This window comes from Staurois parvus, unplaced genomic scaffold (genome assembly GCF_062004578.1).
Source record: "Staurois parvus isolate SC_StPar_1 unplaced genomic scaffold, SC_StPar_1.0 ptg000151l, whole genome shotgun sequence".
NCBI classification, from domain to species: Eukaryota; Metazoa; Chordata; class Amphibia; order Anura; family Ranidae; genus Staurois; species Staurois parvus.
The window spans coordinates 8,861,633-8,888,666 of record NW_028317947.1 but is presented as its reverse complement, the minus strand read 5'-3'; the positions used below and the strand labels follow the sequence as shown (position 1 = coordinate 8,888,666).

General features: G+C 41.7%; 1 protein-coding gene across 1 annotated transcript in view; it reads left to right on the top strand.

Annotated features, from left to right (window-relative positions):
- LOC149463893 (uncharacterized) overlaps nt 1-27,034 on the top strand; it is a 64,473-nt gene that overhangs the window by 21,139 nt on the left and 16,300 nt on the right. The window contains exons 7-15 of the mRNA XM_089674718.1: nt 3,394-3,849; nt 4,380-4,505; nt 5,435-5,497; nt 10,553-10,576; nt 15,258-15,383; nt 20,042-20,080; nt 23,374-23,445; nt 23,602-23,643; nt 25,599-25,626. Coding sequence (XP_089530844.1) covers nt 3,394-3,849; nt 4,380-4,505; nt 5,435-5,497; nt 10,553-10,576; nt 15,258-15,383; nt 20,042-20,080; nt 23,374-23,445; nt 23,602-23,643; nt 25,599-25,626 — 976 coding nt within the window. The remainder of the gene's footprint in view (nt 1-3,393; nt 3,850-4,379; nt 4,506-5,434; nt 5,498-10,552; nt 10,577-15,257; nt 15,384-20,041; nt 20,081-23,373; nt 23,446-23,601; nt 23,644-25,598; nt 25,627-27,034) is intronic.

Genomic DNA, 27,034 nt, shown 5'->3' with positions numbered 1-27,034 from the left:
TCTTGCTACCATCTGGGGGCGTTCACCTACAATCTTACTCAACCTGGGGCATTGAGTTAAAATCTTCCAATGTTTTTCTAATATCAATTTTACATCTTGCCATTGGGCTCCAAATTGGGTTATCATTCTAACAGGTTGATCACTTAATTTGGCCTTCACATCCTTTTTGGGAGATAATAAATCCTCGCGGTCAGTTTGATATGCCCGTCTCCGAGCATTTCTAATTTGGGAGTGGGAATATCCCCTTTCCCTAAATCTTCTATAGAGGTCCTGAGCCTCCATCCTAAAGTCATTGATGTTTGAACAATTTCTCCGACATCTCAAAAACTGTCCCACTGGAATCCCTGAAATCAGTGAACGCGGATGATAGCTTCTTGCCTCTAATAGGGTGTTGGCAGCAGTGGGTTTCCTATATGTCTTTGTAAGGAGTCTTCCATTCTCAAGTCTAATCTCCAGATCCAGAAAAGAAATACATCTTTCATCAAATATATACGTAAGTCCAATGTTGAAGGAGTTCTGATTTAACTCTCCCAAAAACAGTTTTAATTCCTCAGATGTTCCTCGCCATACAAGGAACACATCATCTATATATCTTAACCAGATCTGGACATTTGCAAGAAATCTTGGTGATCTGAAGACAACCTGCTCCTCCCAAAACCCTAAGTGGAGACATGCGTAGGCCGGAGCCCACGGTGCTCCCATACTCGTGCCTCTAGTCTGTTGATAAAAGGTATTATTAAATTGAAAAAAATTATGTTTTAATGCAAAATCCAATAGCTCACTGATAAATTCATTCTGTCCTCCCAAAGTAGGATATGTTTTGTCAAGAAAATAGGAGACTGATCTCACACCACATTCATGTGGGATAGAAGTGTAAAGTGATTCCACATCTATTCCCACTAGAATGGAATTATCATTGATAATCATGTTCTCAATCTTAGCCAACACATCTTTAGTATCCCTTACATAGGAGGGAAGATTAGGGACCATGTCTTTAAGAAACAAGTCTATATATTTCCCTGTTTTATCTAGGGGACCATTGATGGCTGAGACAATAGGTCTACCTGGAGGGTTTTCTTGATTTTTATGTATTTTAGGGATAATGTAAAAAGTAGGGTGATTAAATTCTTCAGTTCTCAGATATTCATATTCTTTTCTAGTTAACAGACCCACTTCTTTTCCTAGTGTTAAGATGGAATTTAGTTTTTTTGCCACCATATGAAAAAGATTCGTAGTCACTTTCCTATATGTGGATGAGTCACTCAATAAGCGCTTCACCTCCCTGACATAGTTTTGTTCATTCAAAATCACTACATTACCCCCTTTGTCACTTCTCTTAATAACAATATCCTTGGTCTCTTTTAGTTCTTTAAGAGCTTTTCTTTCTTTTTTGGTAAGATTATCACCAATTGGCATTTTCCACTCAAGGTTTTTAAGATCATCAGCAACAAAATCTAGAAATGTCGAGATCCTCATATTTGAACGAATTTTCGGCATTTTCGTCGATCTAATATTTAGATCAACCTTTCTAATTATATTACTGCGATAATCAAGATCTATTTCGCTCTCATCACCATCCTCATTCTCCTCTATGAGAGATATCAACATATCTAGCATCTTGCGGTCCTCCATGGACGGGTCAGAGGCCATATCCTCCAACATAGTGGGATTGCCATGTATCATTCTCAAGAAAACTTTTCTTAGAAATAAGTTAACATCTTTAAATACCTCAAACTCGTCCATGGGGGTCACTGGTGAAAAGGACATACCTTTATTCAATAAAGAAATATGTTCCTTTTTGAGTGGAAAATTAGCCAAATTGATTACCTTTTTATCATGGATATTTTCTTCTACTACCTCCTCTGACTTCTTGTTCTGCCCTTGTCCTCCTGATGTTTGTTTTTTAAGGATTCCTCTACTTTCTTTTTGGATCCTCTTCCCGTCTGTAATTGATTGATACGAGGAGGTTCTCCATTTTGTTGGTCTAAAAAAGAAACAGATTTTCCAAGATTTTCAGAATCACTTTCACTGGACATGGTTTCTCCCATTGATCTACAGTGTGAACGAAATACTCTTCGTTTAGATCGACTTCTACTTCTTTTTATAGTGAGATCAAATATCTCACCTGTTTCCCAGTCTTTTAGATCACGTCTAAATTTAGTTTGTTTAGTGGTTCTAAGATTTTTTTGTACTTTTTCAACTTCCTTTTTCAATTGCTCATTATATTTTTCAAAATTCTCCTGATTTTTAAAGGGATCTAATCCAGATGCACTTTTACTAATAGCCTGATCCAATTCTTCAAGTTGTAATTTTTCCTCCTCGACAATAAGTTTCATACCATTCATACCATTGATCCCATGTTCTATGCACAGCACTTTCCATTTCTCCAAAAACCTTTCATTATGTAAATGTTCAGCTGGAACTACCTTACTTCTCAAACCACGTGGGATAATACTCTGTCTAATGTAAGCTTCCAGGAAACATACATCCCATTTCCGATTAAGACGTTTAATAACTAGCTTTTTATGTTCCCGAAACTTAATCTTAATATCCTCATCTTCAGTAGATAGATTTGAGCCTTCTGCTACAAAGGCTTGATGCATTTCTAACTCCACCTCCTCTCCTGGTATAAATGCCCCATGAGATGCCCTTGGTACCTTTTTCATAGGCTTTTTTTGAGTTTGGGCAAGGACACAGGGGCCCCATGATCCCCTATTGCCCGGGGGCCCCATGAATTGTCAGTCCGACCCTACTTATATGCATAATGATTTTTGAATTATGTAGACTTTGACTCTGTATAAGTTACCAGTATTTATTTTTTAGTATTTATTATTTAGTGTTTCCCCAGTATTCATCCTGAAATGGCCATATTCTGAAGTGTTCCAATAATAGTGGCACAAGCAATGAAGGAGCAAAAGTACCTCTGTGTCCTTTTCAAATGACTTTATTTTAGCAGACATAGCTAGGCCTGCTTTAATAGTGGAATAAAATGACTCAGTGGTGTATTTAGATAAACAGCTGGACGCTGAGGATCACATGCGCCAGTGATGTGCACTGTTGTGGAGCAAATTGATGAAAATAGGTTTGAACTAATAATAAAATACTCCAGGACTGAAAGACTATATTACAGAGAACTGCGATACTGTGCTGCCATCGTCAATCTTTTTTTGTTACCAGTTTTAATAAGAATAGGATATTTCAAAATAAAAACTTCTAAATCCAAAAAATGTATGTACTGGGACATGAACTAGATGCTGTTCTAATCAGGCTTCTTCACTGGGGCTATCGTAAGGAGTGACAGATTTGTAATACAGCAAAAGTACATTCTAAAAGGTATTTCCAGTCACAAATTATTAAATTATGATATTTTATTTTGTTGTTCCTTTTATTCAGGTTCAGATACTTACTGGCCCTCCAGGACCTGAGGGACCACCTGGACCTCCAGGTTCCAATGGATATCCAGGAGCACAAGGACCTGAAGGCTCACAAGGTCCACCTGGCCCTCCAGGGCTTCCAGGTGCCCCAGGTCATCCAGGGCCTCCAGGATTTCAAGGACCTACTGGAGACCAGGGACCTGAGGGAATACCAGGTCCAAGAGGATTTCCAGGTCCACCAGGACCACGAGGTTTTGAAGGCCCACCAGGTTCAGAAGGCATGAGGGGACCAGAAGGGCCCCAGGGACCACTGGGACTACAGGGCCCTCAAGGTTCCCAGGGACTAGTAGGGCCAGAAGGCAATACTGGAATTGCAGGCCCACAAGGTATACCAGGTGTAGAGGGTCCTCAAGGATTGCCAGGACCTAGGGGAGAAGAAGGATCTCCTGGAATGCCAGGACTACCTGGTCTAAAGGTATGGTCTAATGATTCCTTTTATTTTTAATATATCTAACAAGTTTGCAATGAATGTGAAGCAGATAATGGTTTGTGCTTTTGAGTCATAATTTATGCAACCAGAAATGTAAAACTTTATTAAGTTGTATAGGCAAAGTGTTAAGGTCATAACAAACAGATGAAGATGGAAACAGTGGCAGATAAAATTGGTCATCAGATCTTGAGAGCTATATGAAACTATAGAGTAAATCAACCTACAAGTGACTACCCAAGACTAAAATATAGTTTTTCGGTGGACTTGTCCCTTGCATGTTGTTGGAGTAGTTACAGCTTTTCGTTTTAATGGAATGTTTTACTATATATTGCTGTTTTAGTGAAGGCCATGCAGGTTTGGGACTTTTTGTTTACAAAAAGCATTTTCCTCTTTACTCAAAAACCACAGCCCACCTAATAACTCATTGTCAAGACTTATACTGAGAAAACATATATTCCAAGGTTTTGAGAAATGTTTACTTTAGTACTCATAATATATTTACATGTATTACACAGGGAGAAAAAGGGGACACAGGGGAACTTGGTCTTCCGGGAATCAGAGGACTATCTGGTGAAAAGGGAGAACAAGGTCATCCAGGACCACCAGGACTACCAGGGCAGACAGATGTCACATGCTGCAAAGTGAGTACTACTCAGTTCAGTAAAAAAACACTTTATACTGACTGTCTGTCTTTTCTAGTCAGAATTGAATGGGCCAGAGGAAGTACACACACCAATCATCTTAATACTTAATTCAGTCTGATAGATAGCATAAAGGCAGTGCTGGACTTTCTTTTAAAAAAGCCCAGCATGCTTTCGAAGCAATCATGGATACACACTGTAATATGCATTTATTTGTTAAAAAACTTTTAGATAAATAATTTAAAACATGATACAAAACATTGGTTTGTACATGTGTTATACAGTTGCAAGAAAAAGTATGTGAACCCCTTGGGATTACATGGAGTTTTGCATGAATTGGGCATAAAATGTGCTCTGAACGTCATCTAAGTCACAACAATAGAAGAACACAGTCTGCTGAACATAATACTACACAAACATTAGATGTTGCCATGGTTTAATTGCACATAATATGTAAACATTCACAGTGCAGGGAGGAAAAAGTATGTGAACCTTTGGACTTAATAACTGGTTGACCCTCCTTTGGCAGCAATAACCTCAACCAAACGTTTCCTGTAGTTGCAGATCAGACCTGCACAACGATCTGCAGTACTTTTGGACCACTCCTCTTCACAAGGGGTTCACATACTTTTTCTTGCAACTGTAACACCTTTTCACTGGTACTGAACTTGTAATGACAGCATTGCTGATCCATCTGCATGTACAGCTTATGCATCAGGCATTAACAGATAAGCATCAAGAAACGCTATTTCCACCTTTGCGCCTGATTTACTAAAAGTGAGGTGAGGTGGACTTAGTGCATCGAACACTGTCATGTCAAGGAAATTCTGTGATCACATATTCACTTCAAGTATGCTTTGCTATAAATGACTGTGATCTCTGATTTGCTCTATATAATTAAACATGATTTGTTCTCAATGTCTTTACAGGGGGATGTTACTCCTGCATCTCCTGCAAAACATGTAGAGGTCCCTGGCCCTGCAGGACCAAAGGTAAAAACTCATTTTGTTACGTCTTAGATATTTTAGAATTTTAAATTGTGGTTTTAGCTGCCAATTTGTGTCAATATAGTATCAGGAACAGGCCCGGACTGGCCATTGGGTACACGGGGCCACCTAGATAGGAGGGACGGCCGGGCGGCACATAAAGGAGCCGACCATGCATTTCTTGGCTCCTCTGTGTAACTCCCAGCTGCCCCTCCTATCCATTTCCTGTAGCCCTGGGCTCCTGTATGCTCCCTCCATGGCTGCCCCCTTCCCCCTCATCTCCTGCAACAGCACTGCGGGGGATCTGTCAGCATATTCTGTCCCCAGTTCTGACAGTTCTCCCCCCACGTTAGACTGGAGAGGAGAGAGAAAGCTGGTTCTGCCCCTCCTTCTCCCACCCTCTCCTCCTGTGTCCCCCCCCCCCCCCCCCCCGTCCATACTCTCCAGTAGCCTTGTGTCTTCTCTCCCCCTTCTTCTTTTTTTCTCTCTCTCTTTCTCTCTTTTTGTCTCCTGTTTCTCTCCTTTCTTTCTTAATGTAAAAAAAATAATAAAATATAAAATTGTAAAAAATGAAATAAAAATAGAAACCTACTGACACTAGTGGCGGAACTACCAGGGTCGCAAAGGTCGCTCTTGAGACCGACCCTGGCGTTCCGCCACGGGGCTCCAAGGAAAGGGTCCCCGGGCTTGGCGCTGCTCAGTCCAAAATGCCCTGGCCTATTTTTTGTCCCAGTCTGGGCCTGATCAGGAATCCAATACGTATAAGATGAAAGATAAGAGACCGCCCTTCTGAGCAAGCAACCCGTGTAGAAGGTGAAAGCAGCTTCAGCCTGGCTCCTCCCAGGCTACCTTGTACGGTTGTCATAGAGGCTGAAGCTGCTTTCACCTTCTATGTTTGGGCTGCTTGCTCAGAAGTGCGGAGTCTTATCTTTCTTTTTTCCATGTGTGTGCAATGAGCCGGGACAGGCTTTGCTGACACCGGCACTCAAGATTAGTAAACGTCACAAGCAAGCATGGACTGGTACAAAAAATAGGCCGGGCATTTGGGACTGAGCAGCCCCAAGCCCAGGGATCCTTTCCTCAAAGCCCAGTGGCGGAACGCCAGGGCCTGGTCGCAAGAGCGACCATTGAGACCCTGGTAGTTCCGCCATTTGTGTCAGTAGGTTTTTATTTTTATTTACTTTTTACATTTTTTTTTGCAGTGCTGCTGCAGGAGATGAGGTGGGGGGGCACAGGGGTAGAGCATACAGGAAGGATCCATAGTGTATCACTTTTTAGGGGGCAGTTTGATAGATGGTGAGGAGGCAATATGATGATTCTTTGCAGCCTACTTTAGCCCTCAAAATGTCGATCCACAGCACTGTATGGCACTTGGTTGTACGGCAGTTGCAGCACAGCACCATTTACTTTGTAGCCACAGAAAAAATTAAATGACGTGTTGTATTCAGTAGGTGAGACCACAGCAGAACAGGACCCATTTAGGTTTTTATCCTCCCCCCTCCCCCCGGGGCGGACTGACAACTCATGGGGCCCCCGGGCAATAGGAGATCATGGGGCCCCTGTGTCCTTGCCCAAACTCCAAAAAGCTTATGAAAAAGGTACCAGGGGCATCTCATGGGGCTCCCTACTGACCCCGGGCCCTCGGGCAGTGCCCGAGTTTCCAAATGGTCAGTCCGCCTCTGAACCCCCCCCAGCTGCCCGTGTGAATGAGCCAAAGTTTGTTTAATTCTCTCACTAGATGTCAATGTCTTGTTGCAGCCTCCCTTATCACTACCTGTGACTGGGTTACAATATATAACTGTCTATCACAGTGTCATCAGCATGTGAGCCCAGTAATGGACAAGCGTTTTGTACACGGGGGGGACTGACCATTTGGAAACTCGGCCACTGCCCGAGGTCAGTAGGGGGCCCCATGAGATGCCCCTGGTACCTTTTTCATAGGCTTTTTTGAGTTTGGGCAAGGACACAGGGGCCCCATGATCCCCTATTGCCCAGGGGCCCCATGGGTTGTCAGTCCGCCCCTGTTTGTACACACACCTTTGTGCCCCCTTCACACAGGCATCATCTGTTCAGTTTATATCTATTTGCACTTTAGTTCAGTTTATATTATTATTATACAGGATTTATATAGCGCCAACAGTTTACGCAGCGCTTTACAACATAAGGGCAGACAGTACAATACAAATTAATACATGAGGATTCAGAGGGCCCTGCTTGTTAGAGCTTACAATCTACATTTTATTTTATTTCAGGTACTTATGTACACTGTCAATTTACACAGTGCTTTACATATATATTGTATTTTCACATCAGTCCCTAACCTTCAAGGAGCTTACAGTCTAAGTTCCCTAACTTACATTCATACTAGGGCCAGTTTTTCTACCAGCAGGTCTTTGGAGTGTGGTAAGAAACCAGAGTGCCCAGAGGAAGCCCATGCAGGCACAGGGAAAACTTGCAAACTCCAGGCAGGTGGTGCCATGGTTGGGATTCAAACCAACAACCCTAGTACTGCCAGGCAGAGATGCTAACTATTACGCCACTGTGCTGCCACTGATCTACATCAGTCTACATCTGTTTTTCTTAGTTGTTGCAGAAGCCAATCAGAGGTGACAAAAGTATAAACAAAAAATGTTTCTTAATCCTAATCCTCATGCACACGGGATGTTTTTACAGTGGCTGTTTTTGGCTTTCGGTGGTTTTTTCTACAGCCAGTAAACTCCCCAGCATGTTATCCTAGGTGTCCAGGCACACATAGGCTTTAATCAGTGTTTTTTGGCAGGGACATTTTTTGGCTTGAAAAAAACCCAGAACTAGTGTGCTTCTAGAGTCCTTTTTTAGCTGTAAAAATGCTCTAACGCTGAAAAACGTGGAAACACGCAGTACAATTAGATAAAATGTGACAAACGAGCATTTTTCGGTGTTTTTTTAGCAAAGATTTTTTTTTTTTTTTTTTGTAAAAAAAAATACTAAAAAATGCAAACACGGAAAAATACAGCCAAACGCAGCTAAACGCTAATGCAAAAACGCTAAATAATGCGGAAAAACTTGCGTATTTAACATGACTTTATAGAGCCAACACTACCAGCGTTTTTAAAATGCCCAGTGTGCATGAGCACTAAAAACAGACATGAATGGGCAGCACAGTGGCTGAATGGTTAGCACTTTCACCTGGCAGTACTAGGGTCATTGGTTTGAATCCCAGCCACAGCACCACCTGCCTGGAGTTTGCATGTTCTTCTGTGCCTGCATGGGTTTCCTCTGGGTACTCCAGTTTCCTCCCACACTCCAAAGACATGCTGGTAGGTTAATTGGCTCCTGTCTAAATTGTCCCTAGTATGTGTATGTATGAATGTGAGTTAGGGACCTTAGATTGTACACCCCTTGAGGGTTAGGGACTGATGTGAATGTACAATATATATGTGTAAAGCACTGTGTAAATTGACAGCACTATATAAGTACCTGAAATAAATAAATGAACAAAACAGATATAAATAGATGGCATTTGTTTACATCTGTTCCGTTTCAGAGGATCTGGACATACCCTTGTCCGGTTCAAAGAACAGACACAGATGTAAATAGATGATCATCAATTCACATTCGTTAGTCCATAGAAATATATTGCTGTCTGGTTTTCAGCCGTTAACGGATGGATGGAAAAGGCCCCTTTCACACAGGTCAGATATGCTTTTGCACAGCAGGGGATCTGTCCACTGATCCCATGCTGAGCTGAGCGGAGAAGCCGGATGACAGGTCTGCTGTATGGGCAGTCGGACTGGCCGCCGATCTGATCTGGACGGATGGAGGGGAATGGATCCAGATCAGGCACAAGTCAGTTTCCATCCAACTGCCCGTAGAGGAAAATGGAGGGCCCACCTAAAAAATGGACAGGCAGACTCGACCAGGCCACTCATGTGAAAGGGGCCATATGGACAGAAGGTCCAACCATGTGATAGATACCTTAGACATTTATTTATTTCAGGTACTTATATACCACCATCAATTTACACAGCACTTTCCATATATATTGTGCATTCACATCAATCCCTAACCCTCAAGAGGTATACAATCTAAGGTCCCTAACTCACATTCATACATACACATACTAGGGACAATTTAGACAGGATCCAATTCACCTACCAGCATGTCTTTGGAGTGTGGGAGGAAACCCATGCAGGCACAGGAAGAACATACAAACTCCAGGCAGGAGGTGCCATGGTTGGGATTTGAACCAATGATGCAAGTACTGCCAGGTGGAAGTGCTAACCATTGAGCCACTGTGCTGCCACCCATTTTGCCTCATTGTTTTGTTTTTTCAATGCACAATCCTTATGAAATAAACTGAATATAAAAGTATTTGTATATACCTGCATACATATACATAACTGTGTAGTATCCCATGTCAGAATCAGGAATAAATTAATCAGATCCCTTATGCCTCCTGTTGCACGAATTTGAGGTTGCCAAATATACATGGCAGCAACTACACTCACTAGCCTCTTTATTAGTATACCTTGCCAGTACCGGGTTGGACCCCTTTTTGCTCTTAGAATTGCCTTCATTCTTCGTGACATAGATTCAACAAGGTGTTGGAAACATTCTTCAGAGATTTTGGTCCATATTGAAATGAGTTACTGTTGCCTTTTGGTCATCTCAAACTAGTATGCCCATTCTCCTCTGACATCAACAAGGCATTTTTGTCCACACAACTGCAGCTCACTGGATATTTTCTCTTTTTTGGACCATTCTCTGTAAACCCTAGAGATGGTTGTGCAAGAAAATCCCAGCAGATCAGCAGGTTTTGAAATAGTCAGACCAGCCCATCTGATACCAACAACCGTGCCATGTTCAAAGTCACCTAAATCCACTTTCTTCCCCATTCTGATGCTCAGTTGTACTTCAGCAAGTCATCTTCACACGTTTAGACGCCTAAATGCATTGAGTTGCTGCCATGTGATTGGCTGATTAGCAATTTGTGTTACCAAACAATTCAAGTATACCTAAAAAATGTATATTGACACACTTATTATACTGATCATCAACTTTTATATGTTTCTGTTTCAGGGAGAAAAGGGAGATCCGGGAGAGGTTTGTATACAGATTTGCAGTCACTAGATGTGCAGTACACTGGAATATACTGTAGATTCTGTGTTATACTGTGCTTAGTGAGACTGCAGTTATGACACCAAACAGAACCACACATTGTTGTTGTAAACCACAAAAAGGCTAGGTTCACACCAGGGGTGGACTGACAACTCATGGGGGCCCCGGGCAATAGGGGATCATGGGGCCCCTGTGTCTTTGCCCAAACTCAAAAAAGCCTATGAAAAAGGTACCAGGGGCATCTCATGGTGCCCCCTACTGACCCCCGGCCCTCGGGCAGTGCAAGAGTTTCCAAATGGTCAGTCCGCCCCTGGTTCACACCTATGCAGGTTGCGTTTGAGCTGTTTCTGCATTGCATTTTGCACCTGCGTTTTTGATGTGTTTTGCTTTTTTCTTTTTTTCAGTTTTTTTTTATGTTCTTGTTGCTAGGCGGATTTAAAACAAATCAAAAATGCGGAAAAAATGCAGCAAAAACACAATACATGCTTTTCCATTTAAGTCTATAGAACCAAAAACTCTACTTTTTTGCGTTCAAAAAAGTCCCTGACCCTTTCAAAAAAACTCACCGGGTGAAAACACGCAGATGAGAACATGTCCCATAGGAAATCATGTTAAATGGACTGTACTGCGTTTCTGAAAAATGCAAACCGCTGCAGAAAACGCTTAGGTGTGAACCTAGGGTAACAGAAGTTTAAACACTGACTTCAGCTAGCTCTCAATCCATCAGGAAATGGCCCTCTAATGAACATCACTTGTAGAGGGCCTAATTGTAGAGGAGCATATGATCGGTGCTTTTCCTTATTATTCCAATACTAATGCAGGCCATAGACGGAGAGAAAACCGGATGGTTTTTTTAACAAAAAAAACGAAAAATCGGTCGTTCAATAGGCCGACGTTACCACCAACAGTAAAAAAAATCAGCCAATTTTCTTCCCGTCTACAGCCGGCATTTAATTACTTCTGTCCCTGCAGAGAGCCCCGCTATTATATTTGACATGAAAAAGTATTGCGGTTGCAACATTGTATCTATTTGTATCCATTTCGAATATAGATGGGGTTTGTTTGTTTTTTGGATACAAATAGATACATTGTTGCAACCGCAATACTTTTTCATGTCAAATATAATAGCGGACTGGAATTCTTCTTCTTTCTCTTCTTCTTCTTCCTCTTCTCTTCTTCTTTCTCTTCTTTCTTTCTTCTCCTTCTTTCTCTTCTTCTTCTTTCTCTTCTTCCTCTTCTTCTTTCTCTTCTTCTACTTCTTTCTCCTCTTCTTCTTCTCCTTCTCCTTCTCCTTTCTTTCCTTTCTTCTTCCTCTTCTTCTTTCTCTTCTTCTTCTTCCTCCTCTTTCTCTTCTTCTTCTTCTTCTTCTTCTTCTTCTTTCTCTTCTTCCTCTTCTTTTCTCTTTTCTCTTCTTTCTCTTCTTTCTCTTCTTCTTCTTTCTCTTCTTCTTCTTTCTCATCTTCTTCTTCTTCTTTCTCTTCTTCTTCTTCTTCTTTCTCATCTTGTTCTTTCTCTTCTTGTTCATCTTCTTCTTCCTCTCCTTCCTCTTCTTCTTTCTCTTCTTCCTCTTCCTCTTCTTCTTCCTCTTCCTTTTCTTCCTCTTCTTCTTTTTCTTCCTCTTCTTTTTTTTTCTTCTTCTTTTTATTTTTTTTCTTTTTCTTGCAGGTCATGGCTCATGCGCAAAATCGGCCAATTTTTTTTCAACTTTACCGATCAAAAAAATCTGACAAAATCCAGAAAAACGGCCAACCAATTAACCCATTAACGGTGCAAAAATCGGCCGATTTTTTTATTAGGCCGCAAAATCAGCCGATTTTAGACCCATCTATGGCCTGCATAAGACTGGCCATACACTATACAATTTTATGTTCAATTTCTGCCCAATTTCCTTTAGATTTACTTTCAACTAGTAGTGCAAGGGCCTGCTTAATTGGATACAATTGAAAGTGTTGTTTAGGTTTGATCTCATATTATATGGTTTTTGGTGAATCTAAAGCAATTTTCAAAAATAAATTTTCAAAAGAAAATTGTATAATGTATGGCCAGCCTAAGCTAGGTGTCTGATATACACTTGATATGTCTGCAGTAAAGCTGTTGCTCCCATTAAGCTGTGCTTACACAGTGATTTTGCTTTACTTCTCTTCTTTGCATTGCAAGTCTAAGCTCAGGCCATAATGACTCACTGAGCACAAGTAGTCACTCTAACCAGGCATCTACTATATATTGGCTGAATTGGTGAGGTAGCTGGTACCACTTCCACAGACAAGGATCTAATGAATCAAAAGGCAGTGGGCAGTGTATTTTTTGTGTGTGATGCAGGGACGGACTGACCATTTGGAAACTCGGGCACTGCCCGAGGGCCTGGGGTCAGTAGGGGGCCCCATGAGATGCCCCTGGTACCTTTTTCATAGGCTTTTTTGAGTTTGGGCAAGGACACAGGGGCTCCACGATCCCCTATTGCCCGGGGGCCCCATGAGTTGTCAGTCCGCCCCTGGTGTGATGCAACCAATGGCTTCCACAAAATACGGAGTGAGATGACGGTTGCCACCTCATCCTTTTAAAACTGAACACATGTTAATTACACAGGTTCTGTTGTTAATAAGGTGGTTAGTTAACCACTTCAAGTCCGGACACTTTCACCCCCTTCCTGTCCAGGACAATTTTCAGCTTTCAGCGCTATCACACTTTGAATGACAATTGCGCAGTCATGCCACACTGTACCCATATGAATTTTTTAGCATTTTATTGAGACAGATAAAGCTTTATTTTGGTGGTATTTATTCACCACTGGGATTTTAATTTTTTTGCCATGTAAATGAAAAATTCCAAAAAGTTTGAAAAAAAAAGTGTTTTTCTTATAAAATTTTGCAAATAAATAATCTTCATAAATCTTGGCCAAAATTTATTCAGCTACCTTTTTAGTAAAAAAAAATCCAAATTAGTTTATAACCAAACATTTTTCACATTTTTTTTTTACATTTTTATTTTATTTTTTTATATTATTATGGGGTTTTTTTTTTGTTTTTTTAACATACTGTCACCCTAGCAGTACAGTGTCACCATAGTGACACTGTACTACTTGTGGGGGGGGGGGGGTGATGAAGATTTCTTTTTTTACACTGATTGCTTTTACACCCATAAAGGCTGTAAAAGCAATAATTTCTCCTTCTCTCCGGCTGCATTCCTGCAGCCATTGAGAAATACTGTGAGAGCTGTGATTGGTCACAGCTTGTCACATGGTACAAGGCTGTTGTGAATAGCCTTGTACCATGTGACCTCTGTGATCATTCACAGATTTCACACATAGTAAGCAATGATGTCCTAGATTGTAAGCTCGAAAGAACAGGGCCCTTGAACCACTCGTGTACTGTTTTTTTATTGTACTGTCTCATGTACTGTCCCTCACTATAATGTACAGCGCTGAGCAAACCTTTTGGCGCTATATAAATACTGTATAATAATAATGTCAGGAAGTGACATCTTGTTTACTACTATTCATGTGATCACTGATTGGCCAATCAGTGATCACATGAATTGGGACCTCACACAGAGGTCCCGTACAGCGATCTGTGTTCCACTGTGTCCTCCAGACACAGCGAGCACCGATCATGGTGCTGCGCGCTCCCAGGGAGCGCACACAGGCAATGGAGGCGGGGGGACGTTTAGAAACGTCCACCCGCATCGGCAACGCTCCAGTCCGGCCATTTATCTACATGGGCCAGACGGGAAGTGGTTAAACTGACTTAGTGCCGTATCTGCATTAAAATAGCCCCAGAACCTGTGTAATTAATATGTGCTCGGGTTTAAAGGGATGAGGTGGCAACCCTAAGTGAGATACGGAGTGGCTCATAAAACTGTCTGAATTGACACTAATACATTATGGAGGCACCTACAGTTGTTTGCACCTTATTATGAAGATCTTGAAATATGGGATTCCACAAAACCTAAGGTACACTGTTCTTCAATTATGGGTGCAAGCTTCTTCCCACCTCAGGCGTCTTTTGGCCCATCAATATAACATGTCCTACATGAAGACACTTGGCGGTTCCTACACTGAAAACGGTCAATTTACAAACATTTACTGGCCTACAGGTTTGCCTAAGTGCAAGATGTGCTCTTATTTTTACGTCTCTATTATCAGCCATGATGTTGAAATGGGTAGTATTTGACTCCCTACAAAAAATAATTTATATGACTGATCCTAAAAATGATTTTATCTTAGTTGTCATACATGGCCGGATGCGGTCATTGTTCGAGTAATCCAGCAACTGCAGGTGTCGTGGCTGCTTGAATACGATTGCCATCGGCGAATATTCCACCATCCACTCTGTTTAACATGGATGAAGGAATCTATTAGATTTCTCTGAAATGTGAGAGACCTATGCATCTATCTGTAGACTAAGTAAGAATGCTGTTTGCATTATCCAATATACTGTATATGGAAGGCCACTATAGTTGCAAACTACAAATATATGAAGTGCCATTATTCATCTTAAGTAGACTTTACAGAAATATTTTAGTGTCGTACACTATGCACCTTTTTTTTAACTGCTGAAAATAACAGTATTCTTTAAAAAAAAAATAGACACAAAGCAGTAATAGATATTATGCATTAAAATGCTTGTTATATTACCATCTTACCTATATTTCTTTTATTTTATGAAAGGGTTGTGGTGTCTGTAATGGGAAAAGTGCAATCTCTGGCCCTCCTGGTCCTGTGGGGCCACCTGGTCCACCAGGTCCTCCTGGGCCTCCCAGCACACCAAGTCAAAACCTCTCACCCACATACCAGGTTAGTATTCTGGGTGTTAACATTAAAACACTGATAATGAACCATTGATTATCTATTAAAGGCTACCTGGAAAGCAAGATATTCTTTCAAAAGAGGAGGAGATCAGCTATGAGGAAAGATTAGAGGAACTGAATTTATTCTTTCTTGAGAAGAGGAGATTAAGGGGGGATATGATCAACATGTATAATACATAAGGGGGGATATGATCTCCATGTATAATACATAAGGGGGATATGATCTCCATGTATAATACATAAGGGGGGATATGATCACCATGTATAATACATAAGGGGGGATGTGATCTCCATGTATAATACATAAGGGGGGATGTGATCACCATGTATAATACATAGGGGGGATATGATCACCATGTATAATACATAAGGGGGGATATGATCTCCATGTATAATACATAAGGAGGGATATGATCAACATGTATAATACATAAATGGGATATGATCACCATGTATAATACATAAGGTGGGATATGATCTCCATGTATAATACATAAGGGGGGATATGATCTCCATGTATAATACATAAGGTGGGATATGATCTCCATGTATAATACATAAGGGGGGATATGATCTCCATGTATAATACATAGGAGGGATATGATCTCCATGTATAATACATAAGAGGGGATATGATCACATGTATAATACATAAGGGGGATATGATCACATGTATAATACATAAGGGGGGATATGATCTCCATGTATAATACATAAGGGGGGATATGATCAACATGTATAAATACATCAGTGGTTCATATAGTGAACTCGGTGTAGAGCTATTCCCCCTGAGGTCACCACAGAGGACAAGGGGGCACTCTTTACGTCTGGAGGAAAAGAAATTTAATCTCCAAACACGGAAAGGTTTCTTCACAGGGAGAGCTGTGAAAATGTGGAATAGATTCCCTCAAGAGTTGGTTCTGGCCAGCTCACTGGATTGCTTTAAAAAAGTCCTGGATTCTTTCTTAGATACACAGAATATAACTGGATACTAACATTTATAGGTAAAGTTGATCCAGGGAATATCCGATTGCCTCTCGGGGGATCAGGAAGGAATTTTTTTCCCTGCAGGAGCAAATGGGATCATGCTTTGCTGGGTTTTTTTTGCCTTCCTCTGGATCAACTGTGGGTATAGGACTATAACTTTTTTTTTTATGGTTGAACTATATGGAGTGTTGTCTTTTTTTGAGCCAGACTAACTATGTAAGGAAGCATCGATCTTAGTAAATAAAGTCAATTTAGTAGTTGCCTTGTTTTTAGCTGATCCTTTGGCTTCAATACAGTCTGAGTCTCTGACTCAAGCCAGCTATGCTGCCAAGAATGTCAGAGTGAATTCAGAACTCCTAATCTAGATTCTTCTTCCAGCTAATCGACTCGGAAAGTAATAAAGTAAATAAATCAGCATATAAAGAGAAGATACCAGGAGACAAGTAAAGCAGATCCATTTATTGTTCCAAATGAAAGAGAAGCCACCACACTTCAAAGGTTAAGGCTCGGTTTACACTGATGCGATGCAGGAAAGCACAGGAATCGCTGCATTTCCCGCATCACACCGCATAGCAATTGCACTTGGTTTATGTGATCTGCTGCAGGTGTTGAGTAAAGGTTAACAACACGGTGTTTCAGAAAGCAGTGCGTTTGACTGAATCAGATGGGTATGAACATGGGTATGGGTGTGAAAAAAAAAGATTCCTGCACCTTTTACATGTGAAGATGGTGCAATTTAAGCCTTACAAAATGATGGGCTCAAATCGAACCACACAGAATGGCATGTGATCTGCACAGGAATGCACAGGAATTCCTATGCGAATCACATGCGATGTGACAGTGTGAACAGAGCCTAAAGGCAACCTTTTTCAGGACTGAATGATGATGCATTATGGTGTACAATTAGTGGCGGACTGACAACTCATGGGGTCCCCGGGCAATAGGGGATCATGGGGCCCCTGTGTCCTTGCCCAAACTCAAAACAGCCTATGAAAAAGGTACCAGGGGCATCTCATGGGGCCCCCTACTGACCCCAAGCCCTTGGGCAGTGCCCGAGTTTCCAAATGGTCAGTCTGCCCCTGTGTACAATACAGTGATAATAGTACTGTTATGCAAATTGGAGCTGAAACTCACTAGGCTGCACCAATCAGTGGTTATAGTCCAAATACAATTACAACTTTTTTGTATATATACACTTGGGAAGAATAAAGACTGTTAAGTTATTTTCCATGTCCCCGTTGGGGAAATATCTATTAGTCCTCATGCAAACTGAACGTTTTTACAGCTGCTGTGTTTGGCTTTTGTTGTTTTTTGTTTCTACAAACTCCCCAGCGTGCTATCCTATGTGTCCATGCACACATAGGCTTTAATCAGCATTTTTTGGCAGTGGTGTTTTTTGGCTGGAAAAAAACACAGATCTAGTGGGTTTCTAGAGGATTTTTTTAGCTGTAAAAACATTGAAAAATGCAGTAAAATGCATCAAACTGATAACGTGTTCGGTTGCAATCTATGTCCCCTCTGGAGAGAATTCCCATCACCAAGTGTCTTAACAGTTATTGAGAGAAACGTTCCCCAATTGGTGCATACAGACTGAAAATAAAAAATTGACAAACATTTTATCCCTGCCACACTTTGGCGCATCTTAGATGATTTGGCACAACTTTGAAAGACCCCACCTTTTTGTTGCGGGTGAAATCCACATATACAGGGCATTTGAAGTCTAGATAATATGTGTGACAGGTAGTGAGTAGAGTAGGTCTTTAGGAAACAAATAATCAATGAAAAATTAATATAATTGACAATTTGCCATCAACATCTTGGGCATATAAATATTTGCTGTGTTAGAAATATGATTGATGTTACTGAGATCTTATTTTTTCCATTTTTAAAGTATGTGGGCTGAGCAGAACTCGATTCAGCAAATGCACGTGTGTTTTTTTAACTACAGGGACCAATCCAACAGCAAATAGAGTGGGGCAAAAACGTATTTAGTCAGCCACCAATTGTGCAAGTTCTCCCACTTAAAAAGATGAGAGAGGCCTGTAATTGGCATCATAGGTAGACCTCAACTATGAGAGACAAAATGAGAAACAAAATCCAGACAATCACAGTGGCTGATTTGGAAAGAATTTATTTGCAAATTATGGTAGAAAATAAGTATTTGGTCAATATCAAAAGTATCTCAATACTTTGTTATATATCCTTTGTTGGCAATGACAGAGGCCAAATGTTTCCTGTAAGTCTTCACAAGGTTGGCACACACTGTTGCTGGTATGTTGGCCCATCCTCCATGCAGATCTCCGCTAGAGCAGTGATGTTTTGGGGCTGTCGCTGGGCAACACAGACTTTCAACTCCCTCCAAAGGTTTTCTATGGGGTTGAGATCTGGAGACTGGCTAGGCCACTCCAGGACCTTGAAATGCTTCTAACGAAGCCACTCCTTCATTGCCCGGGTGGTATGTTTGGGTTCCCTGTCATGTTGGAAGACCCAGCCACGTTTCATCTTCAATGCCTTTGCTGATGGAAGGAGGTTTGCACTCAAAATCTCACGACACATGGCCCCATTCATTCTGTCCTGTACATGGATCAGTCGTCCTGGTCCCTTTGCGGAGAAACAGCCCCAAAGCATGATGTTGCCACCCCCATGCTTCACAGTAGGTATGGTGTTCTTTGGATGCAACTCAGCATTCTCTCTTCTCCAAACACGATGAGTTGTGTTTCTACCAAACAGTTCTATTTTGGTTTCATCTGACCATATGACATTCTCCCAATCCTCTTCTGGATCATCCAAATGCTCTCTAGCAAACTTCAGACAGGCCCGGACATGTACTGGCTTAAGCAGGGGGACACGTCTGGCACTGCAGGATCTGAGTCCCTGGCGGCATAGTGTGTTACTGATGGTAGCCTTTGTTACGTTGGTCCCAGCTCTCTGCAGGTCATTCACTAGGTCCCCCCGTGTGGTCCTGGGATTTTTGCTCACCGTTCTTGTGATCATTTTGACCCCACGGGGTGAGATCTTGCATGGAGCCCCAGATCGAGGGAGATTATCAGTGGTCTTGTATGTCTTCCATTTTCTAATTATTGCTCCCACAGTTGATTTGTTCACACCAAGCTGCTTGCCTATTGCAGATTCAGTCTTCCCAGCCTGGTGCAGGTCTACAATTTTGTTTCTGGTGTCCTTCGACAGCTCTTTGGTCTTCACCATAGTGGAGTTTGGAGTGTGACTGTTTGAGGTTGTGGACAGGTGTCTTTTATACTGATAACAAGTTCAAACAGGTGCCATTGATACAGGTAATGAGTGCAGGACAGAGGAGCCTCTTAAAGAAGGTACAGATCTGTGAGAGCCAGAAATCTTGCTTGTTTGTAGGTGACCAAAATCTTATTTTCCACCATAATTTGCAAATAAATTCTTTCCAAATCAGCCAATGTGATTGTCTGGATTTTTTTTCTCATTTTGTCTCTCATAGTTGAGGTCTACCTATGATTCCAATTACAGGCCTCTTTTTAAGTGGGAGAATTTGCACAATTGGTGGCTGACTAAATACTTTTTTGCCCCACTGTATGTGCCTAACCAGTCACACTCCCTTAAATACAGCTAGTGCTTTTATTTACCTGTTCACATACAATGTATCATTGTGTAACTTTTTCTTTTTTTTAGAATGGTGAATCCGAGTTGTATGGATCTCTGGTCTTTTCAGTGAGTTCTTTTTCTATACCAATATTTTTTAAAAATGTATTATTATTATTATATAGGATTCGTATAGTCCCAACAGTTTTTACAGAGTGTACGCAATAACGTGAGACAGTACAGTTAGCCTTTATTCATACATTGGACCAGGGGCGGACTGACCATTTGGAAACTCGGGCACTGCCCAAGGGCCTGGGGTCAGTAGGGGGCCCCATGAGATGCCCCTGGTACCTTTTTCATAGGATTTTTAAAGTTTGGGCAAGGACACAGGGGCCCCATGATCCCCTATTGCCCGGGGGCCCCATGAGTTGTCAGTCCGCCCCTGCATTGGACTGTCAAACCTTTTATACATTTAGAGGACATTTCTAGATGCATATAAATGTACGTAATGATTTCTCAACGGTGACATTCACAATGAGCGTTTACCTGTTTTTAGGTGTAGTCAGTTTAGGTGCGTTTAGAGAGGTAGAATTCTGTGCATCCAGGATCCGGTTAGACACTCTAAACACCTGTAAATGTCTACAGCCAGCATTAGACAGTAGTAGAACTTTGTAGGAAATACTGTATACACCAATCTTTTGAAGAGTGAGGGACACTTAAAGCAGAGCTCCACCCAAAAGGGGAAGTTCTGCTTAAATACTGGTCCCACACTCCCCATGAGGAATTGGCACCTTTGGGGAGTGGGAGGGCGCAAGTACATGATTTTGACAGGTACCCGCTCCCATTTCCACTACAATCGCCTAGGCCAGGGGTGTCAACCTAGTGGCCCTCCAGCTGTTGCGAAACTACAAGTCCCATCATTCCTCTGCCTTTGGGAGTCGTCATGCTTGTAACTGACAATCTTGCAATGCCTCATGGGACTTATAGTTGGGCAACAGCTGGAGGGCCGTCAGTTTGACACCCGTGGCCTAGGCGATTGGAAGTAGAAGTTGGGACATGTGACAGGTCCCGGAAGACTGTGGGACCATTCACAAGGAGCAGCGCTACTCGCTCATGAGCAGTGGGCACCCAGCTGTGAAGCCGCAAGCTGTCACAGCCAGGTGCCCACACTCAAGATGTCGGAGAGTGACAATGGCCGGTGAAACCAGCTGCAGTGAGTACACCGCTGCATTGTGGGACAGGTGACGTTTTTTAAAAGTCAGCAGCAGTTTTTGTAGCTGCTGGCTTTTAATTTTTCTTTCCTTTGACTGGAGCTCTGCTTTAAAGGATAAGTTCACCTTTTAGCCAAAAAATTATAATAATATGCAGATAAAAAAACATGTGCATTTATTATTTTTGTCTGCAGGAGCATGGAAAGCATTGCACCAGCGATCAGTAGATTGCTGATGCCATGCAGGTCTCCTGCAGACCTGTCAGAATATCTGCTTGCCATACGGGATGAACAGGCAAGCAGATATTCTGACAGACAGCTTCAATGAACTACCATGGCACGCCACAGTGCTGTGGTAGTTCATTGAAAACTACAAGCCGACAGCCGCTCTGGCTGTCAGGACTTGCAGTTCATTAATTTACGGAAGTTCGTGAATGAATGATGCGGTCGTGTGGATGGAGGGAGGGGGGCGGCGGGCGGCAGCTGCGACTATGAGAACATGTTCTACCCTAAAAATGGATGGAACGTGTAACATGTTCCCAAGGGTGAACTTATCCTTTAAAGCAGAGTTCCAGCTGAAAAAAAAAAAAAAGTCAGAAGCTACAAAAACTGTGTAGCAGCTGACTTTTAAAATACAGCCACTTACCTGTTCCTTGGTCCAGCGGTGTCCTCACCACTGCTGGTTTCACAGGCCATCTTTTCTCCCTGGCACTGCCATCTTTAGTGTGGGCACCCCACTGCAAATGCGCGAGAAGCGTTGCGCTTTGTGTCTTCTGGGAGCTGTCACGTGTCCTCCAAAGGTGCCAATCCTTAATTGGGAACGGGGGACAAAGCATTAAAGTGGAACTTCTCCTTTTGGGTGGAACTCCGCTTTAAGTGATTTGGTAATCAGCCACATTGGAAAAAAAAAGGTTCAGAATTAATTTTTTTTATTTTGAATAGCATAGTGAATATTTTCCTCCTGCAGCTGCTGAATGCCAGTAGGAGGGAGAGGAGGAGAAGCCAGCTTTCAGTGGTTGCAGGAGGAAAATAGAGAGGATTGGTTCCTGTATATGCCGCCCCTGCCACCCATCCTGCCCAGGTGTAAAACAGAAAGTGTAGAGGAAGATGAAAGAAAGAGCGCACAAACCTTGCGCATTACCTCAATAAATAGTGACTAATTTTATTAATAAGGAAATATACTCACAAAATGATTGTATAACAGGCGTAAGTAACCATAATCCAAACAGGGTTACAGGTAAATTAAAAAGGGGGGGGGGATGAAGGCTAACGAGTTTCGAAGGGTGCTCCCTTCTTCATCAGAGCTGGGTTTGGCAGACAGAAACTTCAGTATGGCAGAGTTCCCATGGCAAGGAGATATTCAGCCACTGAGTGTCAGTATTACAGCAGTTCAGCCTGTTTAGTTTAGTGACACTGATGAAGAAGGGAGCACCCTTCGAAACGCGTTAGCCTTCACCCCCCCCCCCCTTTTTGATTTACCTGTAACCCTGTTTGGATTATGGTTACTTATGCCTGTTATACAATCATTTTGTGAGTATATTTCCTTATTAATAGAATTAGTCACTATTTATTGAGGTAATGCGCAAGGTTTGTGCGCTCTTTCTTTCATCTTCCTCTACAGTTTTATTAAGCTTCCCCAGCTTCATGATAGAGCTGCACAACCTCTGATCACCAGCGGATGAACACACAACACGCTGCTTGTCACTAACGCCTGTTTGATCTGAGTCTTTGAGCGCAGGAGATAATGGATCTTTGGTAAAACAGAAAGTGACAGGGAAGCTGCACAGGGCTCCCTGGAGCATTGGGCAGGGTCACCATTGAGACCCCCGATGCTACACCAGTGGTTGGGGGGGTGTGGTAAAAGCACGTCTCAACTCACGTTGCAAATGTAAATGAGCCCTTACTGTCCTGAGCCCACTATAAGGCTGCTTTCACACTAATCTGCTGCAGATTACCCACACCATGGGTGCAGCACAGTGCACCTGCAGCTTTCCTGTAGGTTAGCTGCACTTTATCATAGTTTTCTATATATCTTGTGGGTGTAGTGCACCAATCCCACAGGATATAATAGAAGTGTGCTTCCCTGGGTTGAAGTCATGGGTCACATCAGAGGTTTCTGAGGGCCACAGTTTTAGCACCCCTGGTATACAAGATTCTTTTTTGTTTTTCTCTAAAAGCCAATAACCAACTTTGTCGTTGACTTTTCTAACAGGGTCCTCCTGGAAATCCTGGCTCCCCTGGACCCCCTGGTCCTCCTGGCCCTCCAGGTGTGGTATACCTCAATGTAAGTGCTATTCTAGTTAAGACCATAATGGGTGTAAATCTGATTGCTCATATGCAAAGCATAATTCTGTTGTGCGTTACAGATGATTATGAAAGACAAGGGTTAAAATAGACATTGATACTTACTGTAGCTGTACTGGTTTGTATCTCTCTGCAGAGAGTGTTCCCTGTCCCCCCTCGGCCTCACTGCAAGCAGACGGTAAGGTGGATCTCCAGGTACCTGGATTTATGTAGGTGAAATGTTTGTATCTGAGTAACAGACTGACACGGCTACATACAATAACAGTGCCATTTTACAGAGATTATCGGGGGGTCAGGGCAGATTGGGTTCAACTGTTATCCCTAGTAAGCCATAGATATCTAAAATCTTTATTGTTCTCAAAAGAATAAATACTCAGTATATTCAGTAATTGGATACAAGGTGCTCAACTACGTTTTTCTGGACTAGATTTTTATGCTCCTATGGATTTTCATGGGACAGAGTTTGGAGCTCTGAATATAGCATTAAATGTCCATCCATACAAGATATTTCAGTTTTAGGAAGACACCAAAAAAGCTGTAATCATTATTTGACATCAAAGAGGTTTTTTTGAGATCTCATATAAACTTTCCTCTGGAGAGTGCTATGTTGTATCTGGCTGCTGGCTGCTAGAGTACTCTTTGATAAAGGATCATAGCCAGGATCTGCAGTGAGGTCTTTTAGTTGCTGGAGACGCTGATGAACATAAAAGGCTGAAATCCATGCAAAATACTGAATTGCCATGAATTTATAACTTGAAAGGGAGGAACAAGCTGAAATATCAATTTTAGTGGACAGAAAATAAATAAATTTCATAACTGGATGTGGATATTTATGAGGCTTTGTGCAGGACAGAACTACAATACTTGTATAGAATCCAAATCCTTTGGCTGACCTGATCTGATCAAACACCTAGCACATGATAATCAATATTGCATACATTGATTTTCTAACATACTGGAAAATCTCCATACAATCTGTCTGCCAGTGTCTGGCATTTCCCTTTTTTAACGGAAAGTAAGATGGAAGGTGTTGCCCATGCATAAGCCACCTCAGTCCATCAGCAGAGTTGATTAAAGACAACGGACCCTGGCAAATCCCAGTACTACAGTTGATGGGCAGATATCTGCTCAACCATCATGGAGACATCCAACTATCTTTTTTTTTTTTTATTTAACTCTTATTTGATATTCCAGTATAAAATGAACATATTTACATAGATAATTCACATATACCCATTCCATTATACTCCCTAATGCCCCCCCATCCCCTTTTCCCCCATCCACATTCTCTTCCTTACTTATATCTTTTCTCATATTTATCTACTTGTCTCTTTATCACCAACATTGCTCTCACTCAAAATCACAATTAAGACTCCCTCCTGGCTTCTAATTTTCTCCACCAATACCCACCAGTTCCATATATCTTTCAGAGGTTTTAAATTTCAAAAATTAAATTTCAACATAGCAATCACAAAAATTAAATTGTCATTCTGTACTGGAGAAACATCCTGCTGTTATCACGTATGAAGTTGGATTTTCCCAATGATGGGCCAATAAGATTGAAATAGACATACACCGATGTAAGTGATCATTTTTATGTATGCTCCTTCCAACTGTATCAAAATGTCATCTGGCCTAGCATCTGAACTAAGCTGAAATGTACCCTACCATGCTGACTTTGGGCATAAATAGGAACCCTCAGGTCTGATGAGAGGAGGAGCATGCACCTGGCCCCAGCCCTGGCTTATATTGGAAGCAGTAGCTATAGAGCAAGATTTTCTAGTTTATCCAATTGCTTGTCTCCCAAGGATGATTGGTCAGGGTTTTAATACATTGCTTCATAGATGTTACATCTTCACATGATCCTGCAAAAACACTTTCTTTAATGTGATCCCATTAAAAAACCATCTGAAATATCCTGCTACAATGCATACATTACCAACCCCTGCAACTAGTTGTGGGTTTTTATGAGTTGCCATTCAACTTCAATGACTAATTAAATAGGAATTGTGTTGGCTATTTATGCCTGAACAGTAATTGTACTTTCACACACTCGCAGAAACATTTATTTTATAAACTGTACATAAAAGAAGCAGCTTTGGGTTCCAACTTATACTCTTTTCCTCTAAACAGGTAGCTGAAGAAGAACACAAAGATACAGGTAAGGGCTCACTAAAAACTAATAACCTATCAATATGTTACTCACATCAAAATGGCTCGTGGAGCCCACTGAAGCATTTCTGTAGTTAAAGACTTGTATTGTCCTTCTCTAGTGTTCCACTGATTGCTAAACCTTGGAAGATACTACCCATTGTCTCAGAAAGTGAACACCTGTCATCTAACAATCAGCCTGTCTATGGAGCACAAAATACCACACTGAGTTGACTCACTTTAAGCAAATGCCCTTTGCTAGGGTAGTGTATTCTGTGTTTTTAGAATAACCAGTCTTTCTAAACTCTGGATCTTGGGGCTGCCAACTTTGCATGATATTCTTATCTCCCATATCTAGACTTCTTAATTAGCTACAACTTCCAAGAATCTGCTTAACCATTTCACTTCTAAAACTGGTCATACACCAGTAAAATTTCTTTCAAAATGTTTCATTTTTGGAACATTTGACTGTTTATTATTATTTTATGAAAAGCTGCAAATTAAGAAATTTACTTTTGGGGTTATTTTGCTTATATGAGGTTCAATGAAGATTTTTTTTTCATTAGAGTTTAGTGGGTTTTAACCTGTATGGTGACTGAGACATACACTATATTGCCAAAAGTATTGGCCCCGCCCTCCAAATCATTGGATTCAGGTGTTCCAATCACCTCCATGGCCACAAGTGTATAAAATCAAGCACCTAGGCATGCAGACTGCTTCTACAAACATTTGTGAAAGGATGGGTCGCTCTCTGGAGCGTGAGAGTGAATTCAAGTGTGGTACTGTGATAGGTTGCCACCTGTGTAATAAGTCCATCCTGGAAATTTTCTTGCTACTAAATATTCCACAGTCAACTGTTAGTGGTATTATAACAAAGTGGAAACAACTAGGACAACAGCAACTCAGTCACAAAGTAGTAGGACACGTAAAATGACAGAGCGGGGTCAGCGCATGCTGAAGTACACAGTGCGCAGAAGTTGCCAACTGTCTGCAGAATCAATGGATAAAGACCTCCAAACTTTGTGTGGCCTTCAGATTAGCACAACATCAGTGTGTAGAGAGCTTCATGGAATGGTTTTTCCATGGCCGAGCAGCTGCATCCAAGCCTTACATCACCAAGTGCAATGCAAAGTGTCGGATGCAGTGGTGTAATGCACGCCACCACTGGACTCTAGAGCAGTGGAGACGTGGCAGTCCAATGGATGTGTCTGGTTGCCAGGAGAATTGTACTTGCCTGACTGCATTATGCCAAGTGTAAAGTTTGGTGGAGGGGGGGATTATGGTGTGGGGTTGTTTTTCAGGGGTTGGGCTTGGTCCCTTAGTTCCAGTGAAGGGAACTCTTAAGGCGTTAGCATACCAAGACGTTTTGGACAATTTCATGCTCCCAACTTTGTGGGAACAGTTTGTGGATGGCCCCT